The sequence below is a fragment of the Megalops cyprinoides genome, chromosome 9 (assembly GCF_013368585.1).
Source record: "Megalops cyprinoides isolate fMegCyp1 chromosome 9, fMegCyp1.pri, whole genome shotgun sequence".
Classification (NCBI taxonomy): Eukaryota; Metazoa; Chordata; class Actinopteri; order Elopiformes; family Megalopidae; genus Megalops; species Megalops cyprinoides.
In genome coordinates, this window is record NC_050591.1 from 27,941,622 (window position 1) to 27,954,056 (window position 12,435).

The 12,435-nt window shown below is 38.8% G+C and overlaps 1 protein-coding gene across 1 annotated transcript; it reads right to left on the reverse strand.

The window, feature by feature from the left end:
• Positions 1–745: 745 nt before the first annotated feature.
• On the reverse strand, positions 746–11,692 carry LOC118783538 (TPA-induced transmembrane protein-like). The gene is made up of 9 exons (XM_036537459.1): positions 11,352–11,692; positions 9,835–9,912; positions 8,426–8,530; positions 4,278–4,425; positions 3,533–3,693; positions 3,039–3,109; positions 2,542–2,723; positions 1,542–1,579; positions 746–1,286 (listed from the first exon to the last, which is right to left on the reverse strand). The coding sequence occupies exons 1-8, from the start codon at positions 11,445–11,447 to the stop codon at positions 1,554–1,556; spliced, it is 867 nt and encodes a 288-aa protein (XP_036393352.1). The 5' UTR covers positions 11,448–11,692; the 3' UTR covers positions 746–1,286; positions 1,542–1,553.
• Between the last annotated feature and the right edge of the window lie 743 nt (positions 11,693–12,435).

The window sequence follows — 12,435 nt, forward strand, 5'->3', positions numbered from 1 at the left end:
TGTTTTCCTTTGTTATCTAGAGAGGACAGGAAACTAGAAATGTAAATTACTTGGTGTGTGATGGCTGTATCCGTATGCTGATTTGTCAGCACTGTATCCATTCATATGTTCTTGAACATTTGACCCAACTGAACCTAGGAAAGTGAGCATTCAGCATCTGGAGAAAATATGGTAAATGAATAATGTGACAGACATGAGTAATTGTATAAACAAGAAACACCACTATTATGCTATGGTGTAGTCATCAAACTCCTGAAATTACCCACCCTAGCTCAAAGCAGACATGAAGGACGTGAACACCGAACAAAGAAAAAATGAAGTGCAATTCTCCCCCTAGTGTACAATACATATAATCACACTGTATAAACAGTACTTATACAATTTTCCCCTCGATCTGTAAAATACATACAAAAAAAAAAAAAAAAACAAAGAATGCGCCCTTTCATAAGCAGAGGTCATAACAAAAAGAAAAGAAAAACATACACCCATATAAAAATGGTTCAGTACTTCTGTTTCATTGGAATGCTCTTGCTAAAAAATCTCCATATAAAAGTGAGCATCTCTTAATAAAAATTAAGGGTATATTTCAAAAAGCATTGCATGATTATTTAACCACAGTAAATATTTTTTTCATTAAACTATTGCATTTTACTTAATTGTTATAGCAAGTGAGATAGAGCCAATTGAGGTGATGTGTATGAAAACATAAAAAAACTACAATTAGAGCTGATCTAGTGTACCATATTTACCAAATTTCAAACTAAAAGCTGTGAAGTTCCCTTTATGGAAAATAAACGGTTTGAATATATGGAAAAATCTAGCTTTGAATAAAATTTATTTATTTAGACAAAGCAGCCTGTGCTCATTGTTTAGGCATTTGCTTGATCTGTATTCATACACACTAAGCAAAACCAGGAGCGCAAATGTCTGTTTATAAACAGGAAACTTCCTTTCAAAGCAGCTGTCACAAAGTTGTACTGGCTTCGTCTTGTGTCCATGCAAACAGTCCAGAATGTGCTGGAAAATTCAGAGTGCATCTTGAAGTGTGGAGTGTGCAGATAAATCCAGAATGTACTGGCAATTCCAGTGCACGTTGATAAACCCAGAAGATTGGGTTGGCACATACCTCCCTATTTAGGGACATGTCCTGTGACACACACCATCCTATGCCCTCCCTGTCCTTTGTTATAAGGCCATCCTCTCGTGAGTCTGAAGGTCTTAACTGCTTCCTAAGTATCACAGTGTCAGACAGGGAATGCCTTGCTGGTGGACTTCTGAAGTTCAAGCTAAAATGCAGAAAAGATTAGATTTTATTTATAACATCCTACAAATAAAAATCAATTAGGAAGTAAATATTGGCAGCAGACTGTCCCAGAGCAGTCTAGCTCTTTACTTTCCTGGCATGGATTTGTTTGAATGGGCAAGCAATTACTAAAAGATAAAAGGAAAAAATCACGTTTCACTGCATTACATGGAATTCAAACCCAAAGTCAGTGCTGACATCTGTGCAAAACTGAACAATACATAGAAGGTACACCTACCAGGGCCTTGTTTCATTCAAGTACTGTAGTATTCCCAACTGCAAGAAAAACATAAAATAACTCATCACTTAGAGCCACATTAAAGTATTGATCAATTTTATAAAGCCTAGGACATACATGCATTTCCAGGTAAGCACCCATTTCATGACAATCTAGCTTATGATAAATGGCTTTTTGATATTTAGAGAAACATAGCCATTAACTGTTTTACAATATAAAATCCTGATTTATGAAGACAGAGAGGCTGGAAGGCGGAACCAAAATCCAGAAAAAGCCAGCAAAATCAGTGACATAAAAACGTTTCAAAGGCAGGTTTAAAAAGGCAACAAAGAATTCTTTGAAAAGAAATGTCTTATTTCATTTATTCTTTTCATTCAGTGAACTTGTAAGGGAGGTTGAAGACAGCATATTTATTTTATCCTTTGAGTATGTACACTGTCTTGTTTGCTCTGTATCTTAAATTAACAACTGTCTGTCTGTCCTATCATCCCAAATTCCACAGTGCTGACTATTTATAGTGTACTTCACATGTAAGTGTATTTAAATACAAAATATAAAAAGTATTTGTAGCTTATGAATATTGACTTATTCCCATATTTATCTCACCTAAAATATATATTACTAACCTGCTCTTTCTATTTCCATCTTTGTTCCAGAATATAACCCCAGTTTGTATCCTTGTGTCTATGGGAAAGTTGAACTCAGTTCCCGATGGTCCAACTGACAGTGGGGTTTCCACGAATATGAAAGCAGGGACTGTCTGTATACATGTAAAACTGGCTAACAATAAATATACCATCTGTAACAGCTGGCCTTACTGAGATCACACTTGAATGCCTCACCTTATTAATGAGGGATTTCACAGAAAAGACTCTTCTTTAAAATACTGATTGTATCTTTAATGTCACTGTATTTCAGCACAAATACAGTAAAAGTATTAAGAGCCCTCTATATATAGGTTGCAACATCTGTATTTTCTGTGAGAATGCAAGTCTCTTACCCTGCATGTAAGCTGAAGCAGGGTCAATATAAAAGGGCTCCTTAGTGTCAGGCTCCTGGTCATACAGGTACTGGCGGAGCACGTTGTACACCATCTCCTGGCTCAGGGTGTAACGGACCAGCTGATTGTGCTCCTGGGGGATCAGGAACTTCAGCCAATAGTAGGCGGTGACACTGCCATTCCTGAGTATATGACACAAATTCACAGTTATCCATGTTTGCTTGGCATCTTCAGACTAGGCAAAAGTGAAGCATTCAAAAAAGAATGCTTTTGCAGCTTTTATTTTACTTTTCTTTTCTTTTTTAAAACAGCAGATTTCAGCAGACTGACAAGAGACTGACACTAAAAAGGGGCAGCTCTGTGCATTTTAAAGCTTACAAATATTCATGCATAGGGGTCATGATCAAACTGGCTCATTGGGCTTTTGCTCCTAATGCCATGCCATTGACACAAAGTAGCTGACTGGGTGACGAGTCATCAGAGTCAGAGGATCTCACCGGAATTCATACATGCCGGCACTGGAGAAGTATCGTCCCAGAGCAGGAGAGGAACTGTAGAGATCAGAGAGCTGGGTAGGGTGGAGAAAGGCAAACGAAGAATTTGAGACAGGATTTTTAGTGTGACATGCTACTCTCACTGTACTGTGACTTTTCTGGGCCTGGTTCATACACAGAAGTCTTTATACTGTTCATCACACTTTACAGGTTGAAACAGCATTCAAACACTCCAGTAGGCATGTGGGAGATTCCACATCAGAGAATGGGCTGCTGTGAAACTAGCTACTTTCCCTTCTCACAGACTCCCAAAGGACAAAAAGAATGCCCTAAACTGCAGTTCTGACGCCTGGTCTCTAAATTTTTTTCTGGTTTATCCCATGATTTCAATATCATTATAACATTTAGACATAAGGGCATTACTGTGACGCAATATGCAAGTCCAACTGGCTTGTAGTTAATGAACATGAATGAGAGGAATTTACACTCTGCCTGACCTTTTCTTTCAGCTGGGTGGACAGGGCCTGACTCTGGGGAGATGTGGGCGACCGCAGGTCTTCTGAAAACTCCTGGTTGACCAACCTGAGTGTGCCACTGTAGATGCGTGGAACCACAAATAACTCGCGGTTAAAGGTGTCATCCTCGTCGGTGTACACAACTGTCAGACAGAGTTGAGATCAGAAGACATAGTCAGGAAATGAAGAAATCAGCAACAATGTGGTAGCACATATTTCTGCACTGAGCAATAAATACTAATATTACTGCTAATAATAACAGTAGTAATAATATAATGCATTAATACAGGATCTTTCATTGACCTCATGGCATTTCACTGTAAAGCAGGCATGTCTAGCACCCACATGGATGATGCATGGCATCCACTTGGCACTATAACACTCACTAGACACCAACCAGGGTGTAGAGGGAGGGAATTATATGCGTAATTACACTGGAGGATGATGGTATGGACACACTGATAATTGGGCAAAGAATGCATCATATATTTCTTTGATGCGCTGGGCATGTGTATTGTAAAAGACAGTACAGCCTTTTATAACTTACAATTCAGATCTATAGAATTTGGACTGGTCCCTCACACACATACACAGAATACTCCACTTTAACATCATAAAAGGTCTCAGTATCCAGTATTACCTGCATTTGCACTGAATGCCAGGTCAAGCAAGCAATAAAAAGCACCCTCAGTTATACTGCATTGTCTAGCAGTGATATCCTCCAAACCTGAGTAAAGGACCAGGGCCAGAACAATGACTGTGATGATGAGCAGAAAGATGAGGGAAATGACCATCCATAATTTCAGCTTCCACACAACCACTTCATTAAGGTTTGAGTAGAGGCACTTTTTCTTCTGTCCATTTGATGGCTCTATCTGTAAAGGACACATCCAAGGGTGAGTACTGCTGCTCACAGTATTCTCCCTGTATACATGTAAAATATGTGCCAGGAAATGATACTGGATTCTAGGATCAGACATTTAGGGGGGCTCAGCCCCTAATGAGAGTGTGACATGCATACAGTGCCTTGCAAAAGTGTTCAACCCCCCTGCTAAATCACTCATTTCACTGGATAACAATTAATACATTAATATTTTTCTATATATGATATTTTAATATACAACAATAATACTTTTAATTAAATACTAGTAAGTGACTAGAGTTTTTTTAGGGGTGCTGAGATGAAATTTAAGTGTGCTTGAGCACCCCTAAAAAGAGTCTAGTTTAACACCTTTCAAATTCCTTTGTGTCCATAGATTTTAGGATTATGAACGTTTAAAAATATAGAGAGATGGAGAGAAAGGAGAGAGAGAGAGAGGGAGGGAGAGAGGGAGAAGGAAAAAGAAAGACAAAGACGAAGGCACAGGTAATTTGACCTCTCATTCAACCTACTGAATAATACATTGAATAAATAATTAAAATGCATGATAAGATGTGTGTTTAAAGCAAGGCGAGAGAGCAGAGAGAAGAGCGCATACCGTGACAGGAACAGACTGCTCCATAGGATAGGCAGTGACAGAATGCCATGGTGTGCAGGCATCTTTCAAGTTAATGCCACAGAAAAGCGCCAAAGGGATTTATGCAAACGAGGTAGAAGCAACAAAAGTGACCTTAAATGAGTGGATATGGTCACTTGAAAGGACAATGGAGTAAGGAAGGAAGACAACGAGAGCTGGTTTGCAGTGATGATTGCATTTTTTGAGTGCGTTAAGCAAGCGGTTGGTCCTGTTGACTGAAAGGCGACACGAGTAACTGCACCCTCTTTTGTAAATATGCAAAATAAGGCCGCTCTCAGCAAGATAACCTGCTCCTGTACTGCTACTGAAGCACAATCAGCTAAAGGTCCTTAAACTGAACAGAGAGGTGTTATTGATCTCTTTAGCACATGAATGGTGGGCCATTCTTAATGTTCTCTTTTTCATGACTATGTCTTTATGACTGTAAACAGAAATATATAATGTGGATGAAATTCCACATTAGGGGTTTAGCATGACAGCAAAATAGAGATAAATGAACATCATATTTATGGTTAATGATTGAAAATGACAAAATCAGGATTGTACAAGATAATATGCTGTCAGTATACAAATGTAAAGGAATGCCAGACATAGGGTTCTTCTCAGCTCACCCTACTCTGCTCAGTTACTTGTAGTAGATTATGGAAAATTTAACTAAATGCTGATGTTTATTACAAGATTCCTGTGTGAAAGACATGAATTAAATTGCAATCTCTTAAAGATATACTGCTTCTATTCAGATGAATGTGGTCATATTTCAATAAACTGAACCAGAATACTATTAAAACATGGTTCAAACACTCTCAACAATATTATCAAATATTTAATATAAAATATGATTAGTAAAATTACTTTAATATTATTTTTTTAAATTTTTTAATATTATTATTATTATTGGTGGTGGTGTCATATTCATTCATTAAACATGATGAATTACATTTAAACTTGAACTATGGCTCAGACTTCTCTCATACTTCAGAGACTCAAAGAGAGTGAGTGTGTGTGATTCCAAAACACAAGGATGCATTTTCAGGAGATGTATCTTTATCGTCTTCTTTTAGTGTACTTTGGAGAGGCACAGACATTAAATATTTAGCTGAGATATATGTAAGAAGTCTGTTTACAAAAGTGATAACAGTATTTAAACAGTAATGGCGGATGCGTCTTTTCCCTTGTATGAATAATGTGAATGCAAACCTTAAAACTGATGCACGTATAGGCAGGTATGCCTCTGACAGTGCAATAATGCATAGCAATGCTGCAGCATGTTAGCTAGTTCTATGAATGATATTTATGGATGATGTAGATGTAGGGTTACTGGGTTTAAAGAAACCAGACCATTAGTTGACACTGGCTCCAAGTCGACAGATCTGAACATTTAGAAAAGCTTCATTACCTAAATAAGCTCATTAAATATCATTACATGCTACCAACAATCAGCATTAGCTTAGTTAGGTAGTGAACCCAGCAACTGCCACTTACTGAGAGAAGCAGCATGAGAAGCTGACCTGAGACCCTGCACCATGACCCTGTGTCCTGCAGTGCTGACACATTGCCTCAGATCCCTGTCTGCCTCTGTGGTTTTGGATGAGAACCAACGCAGCATTTCTGCCAGGTAAATATTGATAAGTCGCTGAAGTTTTGAAACTCCTAATTACCCTCACCACCCCTCCCATATGTGAGCCAACAGCATATAAAAGTGGCCTGTTATCATACATCACAAACCTGCATTAAAGCTCTACAACCCAACGTCCAACCTGAGCCCAATGGGACCTGACAAAACATAGGAAGTTTGGGCCATTCTGGGCTGCTGGTTGCACTTTAGGACTCAGGGTTGGGTAGGGTCAGCCTGTCTGAAATCTGGGTTAAAATCTCTTTTTGAATGAATGACATTTACATGAAGAAAATCATTTTTTTTAGGGCTAACAAACATATCACCATTTAAGGAAGGATTAATTAATGCATTTACTCATTTAGACAGGAAGGACTTATCTTTGCCTCAGTGTCTCCAATTTTCCTGAAAAAGGCAGTTCATTTCGTTCAACTGTTGAGCTTTTTTCACCGTATAACTGCGTTGTTTTCCCAACATTGGACAGACTTTATTGCTTTAATTTGTTAAACTGCTGAAGGTTACATACTGTGGGGGGTGTTTTATTTATTTATTTATTTATTACGTGGCTCTAATTCACTGTGTGTATTGCGTTTTACTGAAAAGGAGAGGTTTTAGGAAGATAGTTTTGATAAATGTAAGCTGCTTGATGTCATTTTGATTTCATTTCATGCACCATTATTTAGCAGGTCCAGGTCAGGCCGGGTTGGTCAAAAGTTATCATCCTCATTTTGAGTATTAAAGTGTGCTGCCTGAGTCAGGCTTGTGCTTCAGTTTCAGGCCCCTGCAGATCTTTGAGCTACATAAGCCTCGAGTATGGAGTGCAGCAACCAGTTTTCCCACTCATTTCATAAGGGAGGAAATGCTGGAAAAGGTCAGCTTCACAGAAGTAAACAAGCAGACACTTCCTTGGCAGCCAATCAGCTACTGTAAATACAGAGTTAAAATGTCTGTATGTCAGAACATGAAATATTTTAAACTGTCATATATGATCAGTAATGAGTAACACTGTCAGGCTTATTATTTGTTCTGTTGCTCTCACAGTACCATACAATAGCAAGTCAGATAATTTGTTGTCCTTTGTGGGTCTGTACATTTGCAGCAGTAATCAACTGTACAGAGGAAGCAAGGCTGCATTCAGCAGAGAATTGCAGATGACATCAACAGCTGTATCAGGCATATTTCACATGCCATTAATTAGCCCAAAAGTCATTACAGTGTACTTGGCACCACTGATTTGGCCTGGCCTGCTCTTTAGTATTCTATAATCTCAAGGTAGCTATATCATTTAACACCAAAACTCTACCAACTTGCACAGAGAATGTCTGTGCCATTGGTGATTGGATATAGAACAGAGTGATTAGAACTTTACTTTATTCACTGTACAGTATCTCATTTTAAAGAAATCTATTTCTATTATAACATTCCTTGTTAAGAACAAGACAAGTGAACCCTGGGCAAAATGATATGGGTTAATATACCATTAATGAAATATAAATTTTTGAAAAGTTATACTTCTAAATCAAGTAAATCTTATGCATAATCCACATGAAACAACCTCAATTACCTGCAAGAGTCATGAGGACAACCATGAAAATAAGTCTTGTCCACCTTGTGGTAAGAAGGTATGTTTAAATTCATCAAATAAATTTAAGTCAGTCAAGAAGACCAACCAAAAAGTACCTGTTGCTCAAAAGGTAAGGTCCTTCAAACAGATCAGAACAGCACAGAAAACAGGCCTATCTTTACCTGTCCAGTGTGTGGGCTGCTCTCCTCCAGAGTGATGGAGCAGGAGTCCTGTCCATCTGACACACTGCCTCCATGAGCACACTGCGCCCCATTAGTAACAGCTGTCTGAGAACACACACACACACACACACACACACACACACCTGTCATATTCCTGCACATCCACAGAAGGTATGAATACAATGCATAGCCACAAAGACAAACACAAGCACATATACAGTACACATACAGGGCCCATTCTGCCTGCTGCTGTTACAATCTGCAGCAATAGACACATACAGGATGCATATTTGGGGAAATATTATATATTACTGTTTATTAATACTGGGCCACAATACACTGTTCAACCTGCTGAAACAGCAGCAGGAAATAGTTAGGCCAGCTTGTCACGTTCAGACCGATTTCAGCATAATAGCTATCTGCGCTCACAATGTCACAGGGGATCACTGGGCAGCACACTGTAAACAACCTATATCAAATAGGTATGGATTGGCAAATTTGGGTCTTCCTGATGTGAATGTGTCTTTTCCACATGTGAATGATACCTGCCTTAATTGTCTCAAGCCTCTACATGAGAGACATAAACACATATATACACAAACACACATACACATACATTCCAAAATGCAAACTCTTGTTGCACTTCTTGCTTCAGTATGCACAACAATAATGACCTCAGGCACATCAACAGCAGACTGTAAACCCTTCAGTATGAACTGGTGTCTGAAAGCACAATTCATTCAACCACAGGCTGCCCATGTATTCTATTTCTTAATGAACTGTGAACACAAGTCAATAAGTTCTAATTGCTCAATTCCTATAGTTGAGTAACATTCAGTATATTGGTACTGCTTTCTACTGGATCTGAAACCCAGAGCATTGTTTCCTTCCATGGAGGAAGGCATCATTTCTGATGTGTCAAGGCGTCTTCCTGTCGATTTTGGTTATGACTCAGAACCAACAAGAATGTGAGTTTAAACAAGGTGAGAAATAATGTGATTGGTTGTGGGCTAACCTTGAAACCACAGGGTGTGGTTTCACTTGAGGCTGCAGGAAAAGCACTTGCTATAGTAAACCAGGTGCATGCTTTTGTAAATCTTTAAACAACGGAATCCACAATATGAAGAAGAAACAGCAAGACTACTAGAGGGATTGTTCCATTAGTGTTTATATTTGCAAAGTCTTTTTTTCAAGGTCTATTCCATAAAGTAGACACTTTGATATCAGCTAATCTGAAAATATATATTTTTGAGACCTTTCAGGTTAAAGATAATAATGGTAATAACTTTTTTTCCCTTCTTTTCCTGATATCATGTTGATATATGCCAGTAGGGGTGAGGTGCACACTTCATAAACCAGTAAGAAATCTTGGCAAACACTTCAGTTCATAAACAGTGAAGAAGTCACACCTGATCTGCAGACAGCAGGTGACTGTTTTCTGTTGCTTCCTGTGTGTCATGGGACGAATCTCCATTCTCTGTTGTTACCTATAATTGAAAGATAGATGGAAAGTTAAATTGGGTTGAAGGGAAAGACAACTGCAATGGTGAAAAATGGAGCAGAAGGCAGGGTTACTGTTATTTCTACAAAAGAATAGACATGCGTGCTCTTAATGTTTCTTTGATATAATGGTGGAAGTCAGACAAGGACAAGCCCAAGTACTGATATGCCTGACACTGTGGTACACAAAACAGACTTCAGAGTAACTTCATATAGCATGTGTACATGCTTATTCCAGATTCTGTCTTTCAAACATTTTGGTTCCCCATCTGACATAAGAATGCAACTTCTCTCTCTCTCTCTCGAGAAAATGCAATGGTTACTTGCTTTATAGAAGCCAAACCAAACAAAGTGCAATGTTTAATTCCCTTGCTAAACACACACAAATGAACTGTCCTTTTCAAACATACAGTATTCATTTATCAGAAGGTACAGGTCCTTGTTCGTGGTCAAGGTCTCCTACCCGTGCCAGTAGAACAGGGTGACTCGTTTGTTTTGGGGAAAAATCAATGTCAAAACTGTACAGCCTAGCGAAGTTTACGTGTTATACAATATCTCCACTACTTGTGTAACTCCTCACCTTGTGCACTATTTTAAGTGGAAACAATAGTATTTTACAGAGCAAGTTGAGTACTGCTAGCGAAAAGAGTCCGGAGGTATCAGGTAGGAACTTTTTGGCTATTGTAACCGTATTTATGACAGAGACAAAACCGGCCGTCACTGTTTTCTCACCCCTCTCCTCTGCCTCTCCTTGCCTTTTACCTGTGGGCTATAAACCTGTCCCTGCTTGCTGCACAGGACAGGTTTTTAGGATATTATGCGACATTCCACTGGTGTAATCCACACCCAGTCGCTCGATGGGTAGCACCTGCGGCTTTGCTCCACTTCACGTTAACAACACAATGAAATCGAATTGATTATCAGATTGCTGTTGATTCCTCTTCTCTCACATTTACACGCGATGTGATGATAAAACGCCACAGTATCCTTCTCTTTCTTAAATTAGTAAACTTTATTTTAGTCTCCACACACCACGGTCACCTTCAAAGTGTCGGAGCGGTTGAGGAATTTGGTCAGTTTCTGAATAGTATTTCAAAACAACTTTAGAGTTTTACTTTAAACCATTGTAAATTAACTTGCACAAAACGTACATTTCGTCCGTTTAAAGACGTTTTAGCATGTTTACGGTCCGATCCATTCCACAGCTGACGCGCATACAGCTGCCCGCAGGTGAATTAAAACTTTTTAACTACTGGCCTTTACTCATAAAGCATTAACGAAAGATATAACCATAATATCACAGTGGGATATGATTTCACTCTTTATGGGTGCATAATCTATAACGAATATAGTGAGTACAATGAATTACTGCAACTGCTAGCTATAGTAGAGGTAAGAACGAATTATGAAGTCGCACGTAACTTACCTGTTGTTTGACAGCACGTTCATTCTGCCAGTTATTATTATCCAACAAATCGTTTTCTTTCGGTGGAATTTGTTTTAATTCAATATCCACGTTCATTTTTCCATGTGCTACTGCTAACGTGCAAGGTTTTGGAATAATTTGCTAATGGTCCACACCCGGAAGAAAGCAAGGATACGCCGATTTACTTAAATGTTCTGTCATCTTAAAGACTGTCGGTTTATAATTCGTCTTGAAACCAGAGTTTAAACAAGTTATATGATTGTTTCAATATCAAATAATAACGAAATACATATAAAAGGCGTCTTCCCAGTCCGCAGTGTCATCGTCCAGGTGACAGGAGTTTCGCAATATGCAGTTTTTTTCTTACGGCGACGATTCCACTTCGTGTCTTGGGCTCAAGCGTTCATTCTCGAACTTTGAGGCATGAATGTAAAGAATGAAAGTGAAAGTCCAACTGTGGTTATTGTTATGTTGACTTCAACAACACATTTGCGTTCATTGTGGCACTTACGTGTAGATTTACGTGTTTTTATAGACTAGGCTATATTTTGGGACATTTTGACAACACACCTTTATCTCTCTCTCTCTCTCTCTCTCTCTCACACACACACACACACACACATATATATATAATTTGTATTTATTCATTAACCACCCATTGGATTTCTTCAATTTAGGCAGTGCAGCAGCACAGACATTGTCCCTGAGCTTATCTGTTAGTCTTTGCCAAGGAAGGATATATGTCTTGTTGAGCTCCAGAGTACCCCACTTATTAGCAGCATGTGGTTTTGTGCCTCTGTAATTAGATAATCAATCAGATGGCCCATAACCAGGAGCTTAGGTGGGACACAACTTGACACTAAACCAGAACCGAGACTGCAAATGTCCAGCTGGATAAAGGGATAATAAGCACAAAGGGTTCCATCTACACTTGGAGGACACTATGACCCTGGCACTGAAAGATCAGGTTTGTCTAACTTGGTCTCAGTCACAAAAATTTTGTTTTGTCTTGGGTTTTATTCCAATGCTGTTGTGAACATGTATCCTACAAATAAACCTAAATAGAATGGTCCCATGTTTAGTC